The following is a 23,536-nucleotide window of genomic DNA, read 5'->3' on the forward strand; positions in this document are numbered from 1 at the left end:
AACTTACATTTATTAAATGCTGCCTGAAACAAAAACTTGTGTCGATCCAGACCCCAAGATATTTGATCGCCTTTTTCGAGATAATACGGTGTCTATCTATGTTCAGTTCAAACGACTTTCGCCCTCCAGCACTTATTAGAACTGCTTCGGTTTTGTGACCGGCTAAATCTAACTTAGCCTCGTTAAGCCATCGCTGCACTTTTCCTTTAAGTTTCTTATCAACTACCACCAGGGCAATATCATCGGCGTTTGGCGGAAGCTTCACCTTCAGGACTGCATCGTACGTGATGTTCCACAAAGTTGGTCCCAGCATTGATCCTTTTGGTACACCAGCGGAGACCTTTCAGTTTCATATCGCAGAATGCGGTCACTTAGATAACTGCTGATAATGCGGACAAAGGTCAGTTTGCCGAGTTAAAAGCATTTCTAACATCTAGGGTGATCACAGCACAGAACTTTCTTGGCGATCTTCCCGCACTTATAGCCCTGAGTGCTATTTCCACCACCGCTCTTATTGCATCCACCGTAAATCTAGCTTTCCGGAAGCCGAATTGGTTGTCTGAGAGACCTGCAGAACCTTCCAGATGCTCTTGAAGTCGTTCGCAGATAATGCGTTCCAGTACCTTTCCCACTGTGTCCAGCAGGCTTAAGATACTTTAATAAAATCAGTTGCATGTAGATTGGGTTGTTTACCCGGTTTAACCAGGAGAACCCGACGTTGTATTTTCCATCTCGCTGGGAACTTTCCTTCGGTAAGGCATGCCGTGTTTAGGTCTGAAAACATTTCTGGAGTTACCGTATTGCTTCTTTTAACTCTATATTGGGAATCCCGTCAGGTCCGGGGGCTTTGCTATCCTTTATCCTCGTTAAGGTCCTAAGAACTTCTTCTTCTGTAACTTGTGGAACCATTGCTTCCTGCTTCCTGTAGGGGAAAGAGTACTGAAACTATTTTTTTCATTAGCACCGAACAGGCTGTGGCGCTCTTGGCCCTTTAATTTTGCTCATAACTACCCAAGGATCGTTGTCGGCTTGCTCTCGCAGCTCCTTAAAGCACCGATTTTTGCGTTTTTAAGCCACTATTTTCGGCATTTATATTCCTCCTGAAGTTCATCATAGTTTGTACGACCTCGCGCTCTTTGAGCTTTTCTTCTAGCAGAGTTACTGTCCTTACGTAGTTTAGCTATTTCATCTGTCCACCCATATGCAGGCTTTCGGTTTCCCCGGTATCTAGATCTTGGCATTGTTGCAACGCAAGCTCTTTCTAATCGCACGGCTATTTCTTCTGTCATCTCCTCTGCTGATTTGCGGGAGATGTAGGTGTCTTCCATATTTTGTCTAGAAGCCTCTGCGTTAAAATCTTTTTGCTTCCATCTTTTCTTGACTGTCTTAGATGCAGTCCTCGGCATTACAGTGCGTACGTCCATTACAATGGTCAGGTGGTCGCTTTGAGTATAAATTGACTCGTCCAATTTCCATTTTGTGCGATTCGCTGTGGTACGATCAGCAAATGCTAGGTCAATTATAGAGCGCCCTCTAGTGCAATCAAACGTATATACCCCCGGAGTGTTGATCAATACGAGGTCCATTGCTGCTACTGTTTCTTCTACAATTTTCCCACTTGCGTTTGTATACGTGCTGTCCCAACCTCTGGACCATGCGTTGAAGGCAACCGCATTTAGAATAGGTCGCTTACCCCTAAATTCTAGCTCTAGTACCGCCATCATCGAAGTAAAGTTTTCAATTGTCCATCTTGGAGGTGCGTAACAGCTCTCAAAGAGAATTTCGTCCAACTTCATCCACTTGAACCATTTACAAGGTGTGGACATGCTGATCTGAGGAAAGTATTCGAGGCTTTGAAAGTATTCGATGCGGTACCAGCTGGTGGTAGCAGAGGAAGAGGAAGGCCTCTTCTGCGTTGAAAAGATCAGGTGGAGAAGGACTTGGCTTCACTTGGTGTGTCCAATTGGCGCCGGTTAGCAAACAATTGGCGCGCTTTGTTACACTCGGCCAAAATCGCCTAAGCGGTTATCGCGCCAATTAAGAAGAAGAAAGTCCTGTCATCTGCGACCTAGACCAAATTCCAACAAGTAGATTTTATTGATTAAATCTAAATTTCAAGAATATACGTTTACCATACGATATAGATATTTTGTGGAATCGAGTGCTTGAACCTCGCTCAAGTTTTCAAGCAAATGCTATTAAGCTCAATAGATGCCACCATAAAGAACTATACTTTTGGAGAAATGCGACACTGGATATACTGAATTGAATGGCAAATATCCTTGCCCTGCCAAATTCAGCTGAGCTTCCGAATCACGTTGAAGATCCATTTTAATTTTGATAATGGGAACAATTTAAAAAATGGGGATAATAAGCCTTCTGGTGTCCTGAATCTTATGATGAATCATGTGACGTACGTGTACAAATCGATATCCATCTAAGTTGGTCAATGAAACTCTTGTAGCAATGAAAATTGGGGGATATACGCTGGAAATTCTAGTCCACCGAGAAACATCTCGCTGTACATTCGGAAAATGATATAGATTTATCAGAGAGTATAATTAGTACTATTGTTCCAAAGTAGTAATAACACAACGCTGGCCGAGGTATGCCCAATGTGTCATTCCAAGAAAATACAAAATTGGATTGCCATTATTTTAACAATTGCTTTCGAATTCTCGAGAACGATTGGAAACTCATAGAGAGCGTTTCAGTGAAGACATTTTAAGGCAAGCACGCCTAGAGTTGGGTATTTCCCGAGAAAATCCCAATCTCGAGAATCGGGATTTCCCGAAATAACGAAAATTTCAATTCTCGAGATGCGGGATTTCCCGAAAATAATTTTTGAGATTTCTCGAGAATTCTCGAAAATTCGGGAAAAATTCCAAAAAATTAAAAAAAAAAATCTAAAACCAGTGTAAGAGCAATGAATTTCATAAAATATTATTTTTATTTATTTTTATTAAAGTATAAATTACATAAAAAAATATTTGAAAATATTACTATTTCAATTATTGCAAACAAAAAAGTGAAACAAAAATAATTACAAAAAAATTCAAAACAAAAATAATTCAAGATTATACATATTAAAATAGGGGAAAAAAGTGATTGTAAACATTATTTCCCAAAATGGTGTTTTAAAAAACACAGACTGTCAATGGCTTCGTCTGACAATCGCGTACGCTTTTTGGACACAAAATTACCCGCTGTAGAAAAATTCCTCTCATTTTGAGTCGATGTTGGCTTAACAGTGTTAAAAGCCCCGATCAGTCTTTCAACATTTTGTGTTTTCTCTCCAGTTTTTTCATATAGTTTTAGCTCGTTTCTAAGCGACGAAAACATCTGGTTCGCCGCATGTTGCGCAATGTCTGCTTTCGGTTTTGAGCATTGCTGAACGTATTTTTCAAGCTGTTTCGCCATATCTTCTTCATCGACGTTGTTGGTTGCAAATACGTCATCATCGTCAGAACTAGACACTGCTTGGTCTTCTTGAATGCTCGTAGAAAATAGACGAACCAACTAGCTTTCGGCTTCTTTTATCAATTCTGTTTTAGAACAGGTGTGGAAAAATTCAGATTTGTCACTAGAGCTGTTAACTGGATCGTGTAAATATTTAAAGGCCGATAACAAACGGCTAGATCTACGAGCTGTTAAGTTTTTTTTTAGGCTGGATAAGAATTCATTGCCCAATTCGGTGTGCTGATTCTCCAATTTTGTGAACAAAAATTTGAGAATATAATCCGCAGCAAGTAAGTTCACATTTTGGCGACTAAGTGCTTCTACAGCAACACGTATAGGTTTAAGAGCATTTATGATATCCTCGAAATACTTTTCTTCTGCGTCAGTAGTGGCCATAAAATTTAAATTAAGAGTGTCGAGCGCCTTACGAACATGCGTGCTGATGCAAATGTATCTGGCCAGCATAGTTTCAACAGCAAGAAAAGCTCTTTCTTCTCGACCTCTTTAACATAATCGTGCAAGATGGCATTCCGTACAGGCGAGTTCTTGAATTTCAAAACTATCTTGCGAACCTTTTTTACGATTTCAAATGCAGACTTTATAGTGACCGTCTTGTCAGCAACAAATACGATATTGTCGTCCTCGTCATCGGAAGTGTTTTCCGCATTAATGTCGGAAAATGAAGTACTGGCTGCATTGTTTTCATTTTCATCGGAGCCTCTATCATCCGAATCGTCTCCATCGCTTACGTCACTATCGTATATCCTGTTTGCGACTTTTCGTTTCTGGTACATTACCTCCAAATGTATGCCGTGATTGTAGCAAATCTGTTGATGCGCTGGTGATAGTCTCCCAAATTTGATCATGACACTGGCACCATCACTTGTAATAGCCACGATGTCGGACTGTAGTTTTATATTGAAGTCTTAAAGCTTTGCATTTACGAGCTCATATACTTTTTCAGCGGGACATGATTCCTGAATGCGAACCAGGCCAAGGTTGTCAGATTGTCCATCGTCATAATATATATGGATGTTCATGTAACGTCGGTTTCGTACGATTAACTTACGCTGTGCAGATTTAAAATTTTCAATTTTGATCTTCAAATCGCTTTTTATTTTCGTGCAGTACTTCATAACCAAACCCAGAACAGCTTTGTGACACTTTGGAAGATGAAATCCTAAGCGGCTGATACTATTACGAATGAACTCACTTTTTGTTATCGCGTTTATTGGAATTCCATCTTTTGCAGCCAATTTTGCAACAATTTGTTCAAGCGATTCAGGCGAGGAAGAAGTGTTGAAAAAGTTGTGAAGAGTTCGGGTCTTCTTGGCTGGTGGCTGTTCTTTTAGAGCCTCATGTTCCCTTCGCTTCATGTTGCGTATCCTCTCATTTGACGGTGAAGTCCAGATGTTGACGATGACTTGCATTTAATGATTTTATTGCATTTCAAACATGTTGCTTCGTCGTCAAATCGCTTGAAAAGCTGCCACACTTGGTCGTATTCGTATTCTGAACTCATGATTTTTAATGCTAAAAATTCAAAATTTGTTTTAAATTTTGTTTTTTAAAGGAAGTAACTTACCGGTACTCACAGACAACGATACGTCGATTCAAAACTTAAAAAGAAGTAATATTTGGACCACAAAATATTTTATTATACGGTGTATAATTTATACTTAATCAGGTACCACAAAATGAAATTTTCAAAGCATTTCTAATTGCTTAACTGCTGCTACATATAAGAAACACATAAAACTAAACTTCATTAGCTTGATGTTACAGTGCTTTCCCTCGACATAGCATAGCAACGCATCTAGCATTTACTCTGTAGTCACCCTAAAACAAAAAAAAAACAAACAAACAAACAAATGGAACAGTTATACTGTTGTGGCTTTTCGCATAGCAATTGAAACTATGGTGTGAATTGTATGTGATTCTGCGAAACAGTATGTAGTGTGCGATTCTTTGTAACATAATGGCCGTTACAGTTTGGTGTTTCCAGGTATTAATCATATGTATGTGTATTCTTTTACTTTTGAAAGAATTGTTTTTTCTCTTAATATTTGACAACAAAAATTAAAAAAAAATGGATTTCTCGAGAAATCTTGAAACATTCTCGAGATTCGGGATTTCCCGAAATGCTAAAAATTTCAATTCTCGAGATTCGGGATGGAAAAATATTGAGAATTTCTCGAGAATTCCCGTCGGGAAATTCCCGAAACCCAACTCTAAGCACGCCCAACCGATCCAAATCAGGAATATTGTGATGGACTCTGATTTTCTGATAATTGTCAAATTTGAAAGAACAGAATAAAGGATTTGCGCTTTTATATAGAGGGTGCGCTCTTCGCTTCGCCGAGCGTTAGCAATGGGCGAATTTCTAAAGCAACTGGTATAAATAAACATATCTTGGCAGCGCTGGAATAGAGCCGCCAAAAATTATATTTGTGAAAATAGTGAGTTATACCAGCTTTATAGGGCATACTGGCACTCCCTAGCGATTGTTGCTTTCACATGCAAATTTTCCGTTAAGTGAGCAGAGGCGCCTATAATAAAGAAATGCGCCTTGTTTTATTAAATCGTTTAAAGTTCAAAATTTCCTCATACGATGCAATGCACCCGCAAATGCAATAAAAATATTCTAAGATAGTTAAGTGAAACACTGTAATGAATTTAGGAATTCGTCCCTTCATATTACGATTTGTATATAGAGAAATTTGTAATTCAACGGCAGAGCGGAAAACTTACACACTTTAGGTCAAGATGTTACTGCGATCAAAGTTATTAACCACCAGAATTTTGCAAAGACACATGGTTTACAATGAAAAAAAATAAGTTAGCAAAGCCTTAGAAGCTGTAATTGAACCTTTCAAAGAGTAAAACAAACTTATTATTTTAATTCAACTCTGCTTTAGAATTGAAATTACATGAATATGTTTTTTTTTTTTCTTTGTATTTAACGAGACCTCTGTGAGAATCCGTTGCTTCAGATCTAGTTCGCATCTGTGAGTTTGGAACCATCATTCATTCCTACAAGTGAATTGATTGAAATTTCTGAGCAAAATAAAATTGGTCAGTTAGCCAATGTTAGAGCGAGTAAAGAGTTTTTAGTAATAAATTTGACTAAACTTACTAGCACTCTATATTTATTTTGAATTATTTGGCAGTGAGTTTCGTTTAGGTCCTTTTTGAATATTTTAAGAAATCTTTTTATATTTATAGATATGTACTCAACGCACACCTCCTCAAATTACTCACCTTCTATATCAGATGGCACCTTAACGCCAAACTCTTTACAACACCAAGAACAAACAACGTCACACAACCCGCATGTACAAAGGACGCAATATTGCCCGCAGCCAAATGGTAGCAAAGTTGGGAATATTGACGAAAGTGAAGTGGAGGGTAATGGAGATGTCAAAACGTCAGTGAAAAACTCAACAAATATACTCGAATCTACGAAGCTAGAAGAAGACGGTGCCAACTTGGAATTGCAACACAAACGACAGACTCGCATTCATCGTCAGCACCTTTACCACCATGGAGAGTATCACAGCTCGAAAATCGTTACAAAAGTGCGGAAAATCGAAAGAGTTGCTGCAAAGTTTGATAAGTTGACAGGTGATGGCATTAACGGTAGCGGTGCTGATGGGTCTTATCAGTGTCAGTTCTGTGATAAATCATTTCCGCGGCTTGGTTATTTAAAAAAGCACGAACAGGTGAGTCAAGAAAGGGAGAATGGTGGTTAAAATTAGAATATTTAATTATTTAATTATTATTATTAACTTAATTAAATAATTGTTATTGTTAAAAACACTTTAATTGGGAGAATGTGGGATTGTTAGGTAATTTTTTATTATTAAGAGCAATAAATATTGTATACATACAAAGAAATTAAAAAACAAAACAAATATATTTGCTTTTTTCAATATTATTAAGATAAATTTAGACTAAGCCTCTATATTTTATATAAATATACTCATATTATATTATATATGCTTATACTTAGATCGTACCGAAAAAAAATTTCGCCGTGCATTCTGAGTTCAAAGTATTTTTGTAAAGTAATTTCGAAAAAAAATTTGTTTGGTCGCCTTTTTACATTTTTCGCCATATCTTCGGCATTCATTGTCGGACCTTAGAGTATGTTATATGGATATTTTTGTGTACTAACCCACCAGTTATCGCAGTTCCTACCTCCCTAATGTCAGTAAATTGAAGCTTGCCAAACATCATTAAACTTTTCCTGAAAATTAAGAAAAATAATTTATTGTCGAATTTAGGAGTCGAATTTCGACATTCTTCCACATATTTTCGGCATTTACAATCCATATTTTTTTCTACGTTCGGCAAAATAAAAGCAACAAGAATGTCTCACAATTACCCTGCAAAAGCCTTTGAGTGGCCAAGTAGAGTAACGATGGTCTCTCCTTCCTCGTAAATGGACTCACAAAGACATATCTTCGATTGCGAACTGCGATTGCTTTAGCTTTTTTCACTGTCGACTTTAACACTTTCGTTGTCGAAAGGTACTTTATTTCTGCTCGGCAGAAAATCCCTCTGGCCTATTCAAATGGAACCCGTAATTTTTTAATTTTGAAAGAGTTTGACGCAAATCCCGCATGGTAAGGTCAAACTCCTTTGAAGATATTATAATGTCATCTAAATATACGAGCATTAGGATATGTGGGATAACCCTAGCACCCTAGCGCTGAGCAAATGGTGTCGCCCTGCGTAGGTAAAAATTCCTGCCGCAAACTTGCTGAAAGGCACGTGGACTTAGGGCTGACACCCCCATTTCATGTAATAAACAATAAGTCATGACACCTTCACAAAAGCCTCGGATAAGGTACAACCCCATCTATAGACGACCCACGCAACGTTTAAAGGACAACAATGTAAAATTCGGTTCATGGAATGTACGCACTATGTTGCAACCTGGAAAAATGGCAGAAATTCCTGACTAAATAATGCGATACAGTTTTGATGTGGTAGCTTTGCAAGAAATTCGATGGAAAAATTTCGGAGAAATACCAAAGCGAGACTATTCGTTGTTTTTTAGCGGAAGCAAAAAAAAAAAACAGAGCAAACGGAGTTGGTTTTTATGTCAGCAAGAAAATAAGAAAGAGTCTGATTTTCTTTCAGCCCGTAACTGATAGACTATGTATCCTTAAATTGAAAGGCAATTCCAAGCGGTGACAATAATTTCAATATACGCTCAAACTGAAGCTGCAAAAAATGAAGAAAAAGGTGCCTTTTACGATTTGCTTTCTAAAGAGTGCAATAAAATTGCTGGCTCCAGTATGTTAATATTACTGGGCGACTTTAACGCTAAAATTGGCTAGGAAGAGTTTGTGAAAGAGGTCTCTGGGATGCACTCTCTACACAATTCTACTAGTGATAATGTCCAATACTTACTAAGCTTTGCAACTGAAAATAACTTATGGATCAGCAGTACTTCTTTCCAACACAGGCGCATCCACAAACAAACGTGAAAAATCCATGGAAGCCGAAAAGCTAACCAGATAGATCATGTGCTGGTAGACAGGAGGCATGCTACCTCAGTACTTGACGTTCGTTCACTCCGAGGAGCTTGCTGCGACTCTGACCATTATTTGATAAAAATTAGATTAAGGCAGCGTTTGGCAGTTGTTGCGTCTAAAAATAACTTCAAGAGAGAAAAATATGAGTTAGAAAAGCTTTATTCAGATAAAGAAATTAAAATCAGCTTCCAATCTACGTTGAGTGCGCAATTGGATGAACTTAGTCCAAATCATGCTGTAGGGGAATGGAAAGCGGTAGCAAAGAACATATCTAGCTCGGCCAAGGAGGTGCTTGGCTACTTACCGAAACAATCCAAAAAAGAATGGTTTGATGATGAATGTAAAGAGCTTATTAGCGCCAAAAATGAAAGCTGGCGCAACTTTATAACGAGCGGCACCCGCAGAGCGCGAGCGGAATATGTTTCAAAAAGATCGGCAGCTAGAAAAGTTATAAATAAAAAGAAAAAAGGATCCATCAAAAATAAAATTAAGGAAATAGAATTAAATGCAAAGTGTAACGTGGCTCAGTTTTATCGGAAAATTAAAAACCAAACGACATTATTTCAGCCTAGAATAACTATTTGCTCATCTAAAAATGGTGATATATTACAAACTGACCAAGAAATCTTAGAAAGATGTTGACAACATTTTAACAATCTTCTAAATAATAAGCATCAAGAAGAGCATTCACCTTGGGGGTCTATAGCTACAGCTGAAAACATCATCCCTTCGATGACGAAATTATCGTGGCCCTTAAAAAGCTTCGAAATGGAAAGGCAAGCGGCGAAGACTCTATAGCGGCTGAACTCCTGAAAGAAGGTGGTGAGGAGTTACATAAGTGCCTCCACCATTTAATAATAGACGTATGGGAAAAGGAATCCATAGCATTTGATTGGCTAGGATGCATAATCTTCCCAGTACACAAAAAAGGTGATAAGAGAGTATGCGATTATTATCGTGGTATCTCACTGCTTAACACGGCCTACAAGCTCTTTACAAATGTTGTCTATGAACGAATCCACAAATATTCTGAAAGAATAATTGAAGACTACCAATGCGGATTTCGTAGAGGCAAGTCTACAACCGACCAATGTTTTGTTCTTAGCCAAATGTTTGAAAAACTCTATGAATACGGGCTAGATGATCACTGTCTGTTCATTGATCTCAAACAAGCCTTCGACAGTATTAAAAGAGATAGGATCCAGCACATATTGCTTATTCTTGGAATACCTGCCAAACTAATAAGGCTCGTTGGCGCAACGCTCACAAATACACAAGCAAAAGTGATCATTCAAGGGAAGCTCACATAGTCGTTCCCTATTGAAACAGGTGTAAAACATGGTGATGCCTTATCAACAGTCATATTCAATTTGATGCTGCACTGGTACCTTGATAACTAAAACAACCCAAATATGTGCTTATGCAGATGACATCGCTATTCTCTCAAGAAATAGGAATGACTCAAAGTAAATTTTCTTAAAAATTAACAAAATCGCGAACGATATTGGCCTTTTTGTAAACGAGGGCAAAACCAAATATCTATTGAAATCGAGGCGGCCTGCACAGATGCCAAATTTCTATATGGGCCCCTATACTTTTGAAGCAGTGCAGCATTTTAAGTAACTAGGAGTTATGTTCGCATGTAGCGGTGATTTAACTTCCGCCGTCAGGGATCGCATCAACGCCGGCAACAAAGCGTATTACGCCCACCTTAACTTGTTCAAGCCCCGACTTTTGTCTAAAGCTACAAAGTTCACTATGTACAAGACTCTTATTCGACCAATCCTAACGTATGGTTGTGAGGTATGGACTCTTAAGGTTGATGATTGTGCTCAGATTGCTCGCATGGAAAGAAAAATGTTAAGAAAGATCTTTGGCCCAGTAAAAGTGGATGATGGTACCTATAGAATCCGATTGAACTCTGAACTGAACGATCTAACTCAGAACGAGACAGCTGTGCGTTTTGTTAAAGCGCAGCGCATAAGATGGCTAGGTCATGTGATCTGTATGCCTGTTGACTGTACCGTCAAGAAAGCCTTGACAGGAAAGCTAATGGGCGGGAAGGCCAAAGGCAGACCGAGGAACCGTTGGATAGACGCAGTGGAACACGATCTTAAGAAGCTGGGAATACGTAACTACGAGGCAACAGCTCAGGATAGACCGCTTTGGAGCAGCCTTTTGGTGGAAGCTTTGACGCACCCCGCGTTGTAACGCTATGAAAGAAGAAGAAGAGGATATGTGGGAACCCAGAGCAAAATTAATAGATGAAAAATTGGAAAGTGTCTGTGGTGGATATAAAATAAGTCGCTTTTGCACCGGTATTGGATATGTGTTCGGCTTTTAGTTTATTTTTCATAGCTGGTGAAATGCGATATGTCTGAAATGAAATGGGTGCGATTATTATTATTATTATTAGAAGGCCATTACGCACTGCGACCAGAGCTGATCTATTGTGAAAGACCTATTTTGTAACCCTAAAGTTTTAGGCTTTTTAGAAATTTTAGCACAGTTTTGGGTTTGTTGTTCCAAAGATTGCATGGAGATACTACGATACCACCAAGGTGGTGAAGTCTTTGTCTGCCCAACGCAGGACATTCACAAAGCACATGTTTTGAGCTTTCTATGTCCATTTCGCAAAAGCGGCAGACATTGGTCTCGGATAGACCAATATTATTTAGATGGTACCTCAGGCTGCAGTGACCTGTAAGGTATCCGGTTAAAAGACGCAGATCTACTCTGTTTAGTAAGAGAAGTTTGTCAGATATTCCTTTGTTGGGACTTAGGAATAGTTTGGCTTGACGCTGACCGGCACAGTTTAGCCAATGTGCGGCAAGTTTTCTTTCTTCCCATTTCCTAAGGAATTCATTAATGTGGCCTTTTGTCAGTCCACAGAAAGGCTCAGGACCAGTAAGTTGTTGTAGTGTTACTATGTTGAGGTTTCCTAACGTGTTTAGGAGGTTTAAGCAATCATTTACCAATTTAGAGGTGATAGTTGTTGATAGAAGGGCTTTTAGAGCCGCTTGGCTATCTGAAAGTATGTAGATGTGAGTACCTCTCATTCTCCTTCTAAGGCATTCTCTCACACATATTTCAATGGCATGTATTTCTGCCTGGAATATTGTTGGGTAGGATCCCATTGGAATCGATTTTTTGAATTTGGGCCCATTGATTCCTGCCCCTGTTCTACGATTTTCCAATTTGGACCCATCAGTAAACCATAGCTGGGAGCCAGGTTTGAAAGTGATAGAGTTAGTTCTCCAGTCTGTTCGTTCATTGATTATAACTTGGAAGTTCCTGAAGAGTATTGGTTTGGGTGATAGTATATCATCCCTATGAAGAATGGGACTATGTAGGAAGTCTTCTAAGATCTTTAAATGTCCTTTCATATCCCCACTTTTAAGTTCAGATATACCTTTCAGTCTTAAGGCACTCGAGCGAGCTTCCCTTTCAATTAGAATTGGAAGCGGTGGTATGTTCAGGAGCACACCCAATGCATCCGTGGGACATGTTTTCATAGCCCCTGTAATACCAACACATACCAGGCGATGCAGTTTGTTTAATGGGTGCGATTGTTCTTAGCGTTTGCCAATCAAAATATCTACAATTTGCTGTCGAGCCACTCTTGCTTGTTTAATTTCTACCATATCTTCCTGAAGTTTAATATGTTTCTCCTTAAGTTTTTCATATAGTTGACAACTCGCAACACTAGTCCTAGCGGCATCATCAAAATACGTTGCACCTTTCAAACCATGCTTGTCGTAGGTTGGCATATTCCTACCGATAACGATGGTTTTAACAGTGTTCAAATGAAGTTGTTCTGGGCTATTTAAAGGGCATTTCGTATTGCAATTCGGACAGTTTTATCTATAATATCCTGGTATGCCGCGACCACATCAGTTAAACGAAGTTTCTTTAATTTTCTTCTTGGCTTCTATTTTCATAAAACAGTTTTCAGAAGAATGATTATTCCTTCCGCAGTAAGAACAAAGTACAGCCATTTTGATCGTTGATTCAGTGGATTCCTTAACATCTTTATTTTAGCAATATTTCTGCCTCTCGAGCTTTGTCAATGGCCTGCTGAATGTTGTAACACGAGGAAACTTCACACGAATTTTTAAAAGCAATTGAGAAAATATTATGTCTATTATTTTTTTCTTTTTGTATTGTCTTCCATCTCCACTTTCTTGAGTTCTATTTAGAGCCTTGGGCTTTATCTTCATGAAAGTCAAATATATTATTTAAAGTTCATAATGGTTGAGTTCTGGGGACAGGATCAGAACTTATGCAGACATCATAAAGTGATCCTATAAGTATTCAACGAAACCACTCAAAACAGTTTTAGTGCCACTGTGCCGAGGATACATCAACAGCGCAGGTCAATATTGTTTGACGTTTTTATTGAGCAATACCAACAACGAGGCTAGATTTGACAAAAAAATGTTAGCAGCAACAACAAGATTGTAATAATCGGGTCTCTTCGCTCGTACCTACATCACAACAACTGCATCTTTCTGACGAATTTATGCATACAAGTATAGCATAAATTGTAATATTTGTGCTTCCTGATTTAACCATTAGCCGCAAGAGCCAAAATAATGTCTACAAGCGTCGGAATGATTTTTCGCAAAAAGAAAATTTGTTATTACTTCGAAAACAATTTTTCATTTTAACACATGGGCTGAAAAATCTCGGGCCTAACAAAGAAAACACGATTTTTTTTGTTCAAAATTCATCAACGTAATTTTCATCAAGAACAACGCAATTATTCCAGCACCTCTCTAACATTTCAATACCACTTTTGTCTCAAAACAGACCTCAGTTTTAGCGATAAGCCCTTCATCCGAGCTAAATTTCTTACGGGCGATCACTTTTTTAGGTCTGCGAACAGCCAGTAGTCGCTGGCAGCCAAATCTGGCGAATATGGTGATGTGGGAGCAACTCGAAGTTCAATTCACGTAGTTCTGCCATTGTTTTGATTGACTTGTGACACAGTGCGTTGCCTTGAAAGCGAGTAAACGCGGCACCCACTTTGAACAGAGCTGCAACATAGAACTCATGCAGTATAAAGCCAATACATTCTTTTGATAACTTTACGATGTCAGCTAACTCACGCAGCTTCACTTTTCGATCATTCAAAACGATTTTGTTGATTTGTTTGATGTTTTCTGGTGTTACCGCCTCATTTGGAGTCCACTGTGAATTCGTATTAAAATTAAGTGTGAAATTTTAAAAATTTGTAATGGAGTTCTGTTTATATTTTCTTTCACGTTTTTATTGGTTGGAACATTTTTGATGGGCTTTGAAACGTAAAATTGTTTAATAATATTTTTGAGTTGTAGTAGATTCAGCAAAGATTCTATTTCGCTTGCCACTCTTAGAAAACGACACAGTTCATCCGATAAAATTCGTTAACATTTTTTCTACAGAAGACAATATGTTCTGGAAGCCATAAATGACTACTTTAAGAGTTAAACTACGATTTTCCCAGTACTACGTATGTATGTACTAACTGCCACACTGTGGAACAAAGTCGCATGAAAATGAAAAAAATGGTCCAGTTTATTTAGCAATCCATCACGAAGGAGCAGTGTGAACATGGTTGGAAAATATTAGAAAATACTTTTACCAATACAACTAACGTGTAGAAGAAAACGTATATACAACAATTTATGACCGGTGCATTCTTATTGGGGGCTTGAACGATTGAATTCATACAAAGGCTAATAGCCTATTTGTTTACCAGCATACGAGTATATGAAAACTATTTAAAATGCATGCACAGTGAGTCAAAAAAGTATTGGCACACTCGAAAAATCAAAGTCTCAGTACTATAACTTTTCTTCTAATGAAAGTAAACAAAATAGAAAACGGTATTTTCTAAATGTATTTATTTTTTACGTATCTGAACAAAAACAATTCATTTCGACTTTGGTTTACAAAATAAAAATAAAAAAATAAATAAAATAAATAAGGCACAAATTCACATCAAAAAAGTATTTGCACAGCTAGCGTAATCAGCTTGCTCCATTGAAACTGTAGCGCGCTAATACTTTGTGGGTCCTCCGTGTGTGTGTCAATACTTTTTTGACTGTATTTGACTATAGGACGTCTTCAAAGGTGGGCACATCTCGTGAAAAAGCAAACATAGTTCTAAACACCTTGCCGCATCATTTTCCAGAGAATATAAAATAGTAAAAACACAATATCAGAAACCTGGAAGAAGGTGTGAGTTATATATACCTACAATTGTATGCGCATAAAGCGACGTAAATATCTGAGCTCAAAAGTTACAAAGAATTTTTGAGTGGAGTTAACAGCAATACGGCTACTAGGCTTAAATGAAATCGGTTAAACAGTTACTGAGAGACACTATTTCATCATAAGTGACCTTAACCCTTAGTTACTCAAAAACTCAGTTATTGCATTTTTCAAAAGTAGTGTTAATTGGAAGGCTGGTGTAGTTTTGATTTGACGTCAACCATTTTCATTAGCAGACTTGCCTGGAAAAAATCTAAAATCTAAATATTATATGTATCTATGATAAAAAATAAAAGAATCATATTGTATATAGTACATCTGATAAGCATTTACAAATGTATTTTAAAGCCTTTTTCATTTACTCGGAGATAACAAGTAATGTTGAATAGTCAAATACGAGTAGATCACACAATATTATTGCGCCGTGTTTTGTTGATATTCATAACGAGAGTAACTAAAGAAAGGAGATTAAAACTTTTTTAAATCAAAGGGCATATTTTTATAATTCAAGAAATTAATCCGTTTTCCATCCATTCCAAGTTAATCCATATTTCACATTGTAGAGTACACCATTTTCAAAAATTGCCAGTTTTCTTTTTATAAGAATTCGAATGAGTGAACTGTTGCCACTTTAAATTATTAGGTGAAATCTCTTTAATACGGCAAACGAAATGCTAAGTTTTGACGAATGATAGTGTAGCTGTACGTAACTAGCAAAGTGTAACCTCATACGTTTGTAACAGCAAATATTAAATGGCACGCTTTGCAATTCGGCCTACATATAAAAGCACAAATGTACTCGTATGTATTCGTATACAAGTAGATGCACACAAGCATAAGGAAAAGAAGTTGGTAGTAGCAGCCATAATGGTCATCTTGATACTGTGACCGTATGGGTGACCTTTAGTCATAGCTTCTTGGCGTATATCTTGTTGAAAAGGTTATATCATCATTCTTATATATATTTAGCCGATCTCTTCGGTTACTATGTTGATGGCATACAATAAGATTCAGCGGCAAATGTTGGAATTGTTCCCAAATCGTTCGCTTTTTATTATGCGACTAAATATGCTTATACGGTCAACCATGTGTTCTTTTGGCATTCCGCTTTGCTCTTTCAAATGCTCGGGTGAGATGTTAACCAATCCGTGGTGCCACAGTTATTGTGCAAAGCCAGCAGTCAAGTGTGCGAGATTCTTATCATTTTAAAATTTTTGCACTGTCAAGTTTTGATGTGTCGCATCTGTTATTGCTTGTTTGCTTTTACTAGCCGACGGCACCTCCGTTGCTACTACCATTTGTCTGGACGATATTGCAGGTATTTATATTCATGTGTTGATGATTTGGTGAGCAGTTTAAAAAACCATAACCAACGCGATAACTTGTTTATATGGTGCAATATTCGCTATGAATCTGCATACAAATTGGCTGATTTTGTAGTTTGTAAGGCGTCCTCAGTGTCAGCGTCGGCTGGGCTCATCACACTTCAAAGCAAAAACACCGCTTAGAATGGCTAAACTTATGATTCACCATATACATATATCAATGTTAAAACTCAAGCTGAGTTGCATACTGAAATATTTCTTTAAATATGTATATTTGTAAATTTGTGCATACGAGTGCATATGTGAATATGTATATTAGGGTGCCTTGTGCTCAATACATTGTATACAAGTTTAGTTATTTCAGCAACCATCCATTATTTCGTGTTATTTTGGCAAAGAAATTTGGCAAAAGTAGTATGCCTTTGTTTTCTTAATTTTAAAATCGAAATCATTAAAACAAGCGCTCAGTTTAAATTTGTTGAAATGATTAAAACAGAAAAACGTAAATACCTAAATATTTTTTAATGAAACTGGTATTCTTAATTTTACTTTTGTTACAGAGCCATGCCGAGCATTTACCTTTTAAGTGTGATTATTGTGCTCGACTCTTTAAGCACAAGAGATCGAGAGATCGTCATACTAAACTACACACTGGGGATCGCCGATACCGCTGTCCACATTGTGAGGCAGCATTTTCTCGAAGGTAAAACATGTATTTATATTCTTTTATCTTTCAAATTGCGGGCTTACCGCAACTCAATGTTAATATTTAACAAATCGCATTTATTCAATAATAGCAATTATCAAGCTTTATATCAATGAGCAAATCTAGCAATTCTAAGGTATACTAATTTTTAAAACTTCGATTTTAGCGATCATCTCAAAATTCACATGAAAACACACGACAATCAGAAACCATTCCAATGTACGATATGCAATCGCGGATACAATACCGCTGCTGCGTTAACCTCACATATGCAAAACCATAAAAAACAAGCAGCTATTCTAGCAGCAGGAGGAAATCCTCAAGCACTTAATTACAGTCCACGTTCTACTGGATCTGTTTCCAGTAGCGGAAGTTTTCACAAGAGGCGCTATGCCACGACATTGGCTCACACTGATGCTAAGCCAACCCGACTAGATTATCCAAAGCGACCACGAACTGTGAATCTTCTTTCCTGTAACTACTGCTCCAAATCCGAGTTCAACTCGATTGAACAACTCAATGTACATATTCACACAAAGCATGACAAAGAAGTGTTTTCCTCGCAAAAAACACAGCCAATGGCCGCTCTTGGGGCCGCAGTTGCTGAACCAAATCCATTCCAGTTGAGATGTGAGTACTGTACTATGCAATTTGGAAATCTACCTGCGTTATTTCAGCATATACGTCTCGCACATGTCGATCGTTTGGCGAGCCCAAACTCGTACTTCGAACATTTCAACCGTTTAGCTGCATCAGGGACTTTTAGTCCTCGCTTAGTGAGTGAAAAACCCACTTTGAGGGAAGAAAATACTACAAAGGAAAGTAATATTAAGGCAGAACAAAATTTACCATGCTCGGAAAACGCCAATGAGGAAAAACAAGAGGAAGAGCCCACTGACCTTAGCAAAAATAAACGCCGTTCAACAACCCCCGTTTCTCTGCAGGAGGAATCTCTTCAGCCTGACATGTTTTTCTGCAATCAATGCAATGCAGGTCTGCCAGATTTTGAAAAGTTCCGTAGTCATTTAAAAACGCATATAACGCAAGGTTTAAATCTTATTTGCCACCACTGCGGTTTGGCGTTACGGGAACAATCGGAGCACGAGCGGCATGTAATCTCACATTATTTAATCTCTAATTCAGAATATATTTGTGCAAGCCCTAAATGCGACAAATCGTATGCAAAACCTGAGGAGCTTCAAAACCATATGTTGGATCAGCACGCAATCCCTATGTTCAAGTGTGGTGTATGCTCTGAATTATTCGAGTCCAAAATAGCTATTCAGATGCACTTCGCTTGTGCACATTCCGTTGAAACTAAATTATTGCGATGTTCAGTCTGTATGGAATTATTCCAATCTGAGAGAGAGTTCAATACGCACGTAAAAACACGCCATCCAGGACTTAATGGACCAGTACCCAATTCACTTCAATGTTTGTTTTGTCGAACTGTATGCGGTAATGATTTGGAAATGCATTTTCATCTCGCCGCACATGCTCGCCAATTCCAATGCCCCTCGTGTCCAGAAACTTTTCATGTGGAGTTTCTATTGGATCGACATATGCAACACCATCATACTGGCAATAATCGAGCGGCATTATCTTCAAAGGTATCCCTTGAGGAAGCTTCAATACCATCTAATATGCCGAATCAAATGAACCCTCTTTATGTGAATGCCTTACTTAGCAAAGCTCCCCAGATGCCGATTACTTCGCAAAACAACAACTCTAGTGTTCTTGATTACAATATAGCTTTTGCAGCTCATCTCAATAAAAGCCTTTTCCCTGGTTCCACGGCATCAGCAACTCCATTCACAGACGACAAATTTTATAATGCATTGCAGGTAGATACAGGAGCCGTGAAACACCCTGGGCTCATGTATGGCCTCAGCCAGCGCTATTTCGATACAAGTCGAACACTAATTGAGATGTATACGCAGCAACGAATAGATAAACCAATAGTGGAAAGCTATTTCAATAGTCCGAAGCCGCAATCCGTTACACAGCATTTAAAATCTCAACCAGATTTACATGAAAATCGACCGCCAGCGGAATCGTCAAATCCAACTTCGGTTGGAATAAACTCTTCCATGGGTTATAGCTGTGATATTTGCGAACGCAATGATTTTCGATCTGAAAGTGAGGTGAACTCACATCGTAAAATCGTCCATAACATGAAAACTGGAGTGAGTTTGCGATGCGCCTACTGCTCGGGGAACTTTAAGTCACGTAGCGAATTGGAACATCATATGAAAACGTGTCACAATTCAACTGGAAAACATAAATGTCTGATTTGTGATGAAATTTTTCCCTCGTCAGCTATATTGGCAGAACACAAACTACAACACTCAAAGGTTGGTCAATCTGGCAAATGTTCACACTGCAGTAAGCCCTTGGACGGCGCTTCAGCTTTCAAAGCACATCTTAATGACCATAACAATGAGAGCCAACTTCCAATGCAATGTATTTGCTGTCGACAATCACTTCATTCCGATTTTGAAATCGGTTTACATGCACAGTAAGAATATAATAAAGTTTACTTTTAAATACATTATATACATATATATAAATAGATTATACAGTACTTATTGCATATAAGAAAGTCAAAAATATCATGGAAAACAAATAAAACATTACTTATATACGCAGGTCACATCCGCAATCAAAACTTTTTTATTCACAGTTGAACTGTTATAGAATCGATTACAATGTAATACAAAAAAATATTTTACTGTAAACATTGTTTTCTTAAAGCGCTTTTCTTATATACAGTATGTCTAATAGAAACGTGGCTGTCATAACATAGAATTTGACCAATTCGATTCTCACAAACTGTATTATGTGCACTTACAATACAATTACAAAAAAATATATAGTCAAAACCATTAGCTATACGTATGTCTTCACATCTTCGAGTCATAATTTGTGTTAATTCCGGCACAAGTTTTGAAGGTTAGTCGGCTCCAAATCAGCCGAATTTAACTCGATAACTGTTTGGCAGCGTATAATTGCTCTTCTTTGAGTTTTTACTTACTACTGCACAAACATTTTCCGATTACTTCGATGCTCCGAATACTCGTACTCTTTCCTTCTTATCTCCCCTGTGATTAAAAAGCGCGATTTTCCATACAAAATTTCTCTCCCAAAATCTGAGATTATAAAATAATCCTAGATAATAACGATACTTATTGACATACAACCCTGTGTTTTCTGAGTTATCGATAATTATTATTACTAATGTAGGGAGAAACATCAAAATAAAAACTAAATGAAATGTATGCCGATAAAGAAAACAGGTCTTTAACAAAATTCTAATAAAATGTTTGTTAAATATTATTAATTAGCTATTCCTTCTCCTTATATTTTCTTCATATCATTAACAATAATTAAGGGGTTACATGGGTTTCGTCGGGTAAAAAAAGACCTATTTTCAATATTTTTTTTTTTCTTTGTAAAAAATTATTTATTTAATTCAAACTTTTTTCTGTCTTATAAATACACATTTACAGAATAATTTCTGAAATTTTCAAAAAAAAAAATTAAAACTCCTCCATTGTGACGTCATTTCCGGTGACCCCTCGAAAAAAGGTGCGTCCGCGTTGTCAGCATAACTCCTGACAGGCTCATCAAAAATGGAAAAATAAAAATAAGTGCTTTAGTTAAGACCATAAACTCGAGCTTGAACGAAGGAAAGAAAAGAAAAGTAAAAATTGGAATTTTGGCAGACATTTTTCCAAAAAAATGAAAATTTCTGTTAAATTTGCTTGACATTTTGTTTTTTTAAATAGTTGTAATTGAAAAAAAAAAATCCTTCGTTCAAGCACGAGTAAATTGTATTTCGAACAACTATGTAAAATTTCATCAAGATCGGTTGAGTAGTTTTCGAAAACATTTGACAACCGACTTTGAGAGCACAGTTTCGAGAAAAATGCATTTAAAGTTTGAGTAACAATAAAAGTGGCTTGAACGCACACATTCCAAAGACTGTATCTCCGAATTTATCGACTTGAAAACTTAGGATAATATTCCTGAGATGTTGTAGAAATTAGTAAGCAAAAAAAAAAAAAAATCGATTTTTTGAACCAACGAACTTGGGTTTCGTTCCCCTTAAAGAAACCAAAAACATCGAAGTATTCCACCAAAATAATTTCTATGAAGAAAAACCTCGCAAAGCGGTATTGACAGCTGATTGTAGATTTTGCAGGTAATCTGCCAGATGTGAACGGGTAGATCAATTTGGTGGATATATAGGTGATTAATGCATATGTGAACGTATTATTAGATAAATCTATGTTTGTTGTGATAGATAAGCGGCGATTAAATCTCTTGATGGGGTTGTCACTAATTCCAACATTCTAATTTGATTTGATGACATGCCACTGCCTCCCAGGTCGACATGCTCAAGGATTAAATGTACCTCATTTTGTCAATTGCAGAAGCTGCAAAAATGAGCAGGAGGAAGAGTTTGTCAGACATCTTCTCTATTACTATCCCGTATCGCGTGACACCAGGTTAAGACACTTTGGCTCATCATTCTTGAATGATACTGATGACACAAATAATCGGCCAAATCCTTTTTCGGAGAAGAAGTCCCGAAAATGAAACTTCTATACGTAAACATCCTCGAATAGTGTATTTGGATACATTAACACCACATTTCCTTACAATTGCTTCAGCTTCACGCAACAATAAGTTCGTCTTTGTCACAAACAAATCAATGATCTCCTGATCTTGGTTTGGAGAGATATATTTGGACCTCGTCCGAGGAAATCATCAACGTTTTAAGCTTCTATTTATCGTCGCACCTACTTATTTATGAACGTCTTCCACTTCTTCAAAAGTTTTGCTGCAGATGCACGTGACATTTTTGGAATTTTAGGATTTGTACATAAGAACACTGCTTCAAATTGTTTTTCATATGCCGAACTCAATTTGTAGAAGCAACGTACGCCTTCTAAATTTTTCATAAAGCTAACAAATTTTTAAAACTGAACTGTAAGCTTGAATTTTGCCGGTCACGCTTCTATTAGAAAGACTGTACATTTGCTTTTATGTAGCTATTATATTGCATACAACTTTCTTATATACAACAAGCACTGTATACACAAATTATTTTACATTTTCCAGATTCCATACCAAATCCTCCAACAATCCAGAAAGTGTGTGTGCTCTTTGCTTAGAACCCATACCAAATCCCATGAATGGCGAAGCTAAAGTTTGTGAAAAGTGCTGCCGAAAGCATAAACTTGGCCCTAAATTTAAAACTCAACGTTTACGTAGCGAAATTTTTGAGCGTGACTCAGAGATTTGTCGAAGCGCATTGAAAACCGAAAATCGCTGCAATATCTGCAAATTAATGCTGCCACACACACAAAAACTACAAGAGCATTTGGTAGAGCACACTTTTGCCGGTTGTGAGGAACGGGGTTTCAATTGCTACATATGCTCCGCCGTATTCACAGCCCCAACTGGCCTACTATCCCATATGCATGAGCATGGACTGCAGTCTCGCCCTTACGACTGTAACATTTGCACCGATAAATTCTTCTTCCGCGCTGAATTGGAACATCACCTGCTAGCCCATGAAATCCAAGATCCGATAGAATTACGAAATATATTAAGCAGTAACGACAAGTTCTCGTTACCAAGAGAGAGTGATAATTCCGAGCCCTATTTAACAGAAGTTAAAAAGGAAATACTTCTTCCCGATGATAAAGCGACAACAGGTGAAGAGGATGAGTACATTGAAATTGAAAATGTATCCGATGCGAATCAGATTTATAATCAGACACAGCAATCTTACATCACCCATAAGGAAAGAATACAATTGGAAGACTCGAAGCAACTATCACCACATTGAAACTAAAAACAAAATTAACCTACGTTATAAAACTATATTCGTATGCGCACTTATTTATGTTTGTTATCCTTTATACATATTTACATCATAGCTAATTATTTATAAACATACACACACATATGTAAATATATGCATTTTTCTTTCCTCTCGGAAATTTATCAAGTAAGTTTTACACACATTAGGGTGCTCCATACATTTGGAAATATAAAATATTGATCCCTAGGTACTATTTAATAATACATATTACGTTAGAAAATCGTGATGCATTACACCTTTTTTATAAAAAAGACGATCTACTATAGTTAATTAAAATCTTTAGCATTCCGTTTATGGTATATACATACATATACATATGCATATGGTTCTGCTATATTAAAAAATA

General features: G+C 37.4%; 1 protein-coding gene across 1 annotated transcript in view; it reads left to right on the top strand.

Moving 5' to 3' along the window:
- Positions 1–23,237, top strand: part of LOC129245896 (zinc finger protein 423 homolog) — a 110,312-nt gene extending 87,075 nt beyond the window's left edge. The window contains exons 2-5 of the mRNA XM_054884332.1: positions 6,685–7,181; positions 17,149–17,291; positions 17,461–19,812; positions 22,422–23,237. Of these exons, the coding sequence (XP_054740307.1) occupies positions 6,687–7,181; positions 17,149–17,291; positions 17,461–19,812; positions 22,422–23,154 (3,723 nt within the window). The 5' untranslated portion in view covers positions 6,685–6,686 and the 3' untranslated portion in view covers positions 23,155–23,237. The remainder of the gene's footprint in view (positions 1–6,684; positions 7,182–17,148; positions 17,292–17,460; positions 19,813–22,421) is intronic.
- Positions 23,238–23,536: the final 299 nt, after the last annotated feature.

Source organism: Anastrepha obliqua, chromosome 4 (genome assembly GCF_027943255.1).
Source record: "Anastrepha obliqua isolate idAnaObli1 chromosome 4, idAnaObli1_1.0, whole genome shotgun sequence".
NCBI lineage: Eukaryota > Metazoa > Arthropoda > Insecta > Diptera > Tephritidae > Anastrepha > Anastrepha obliqua.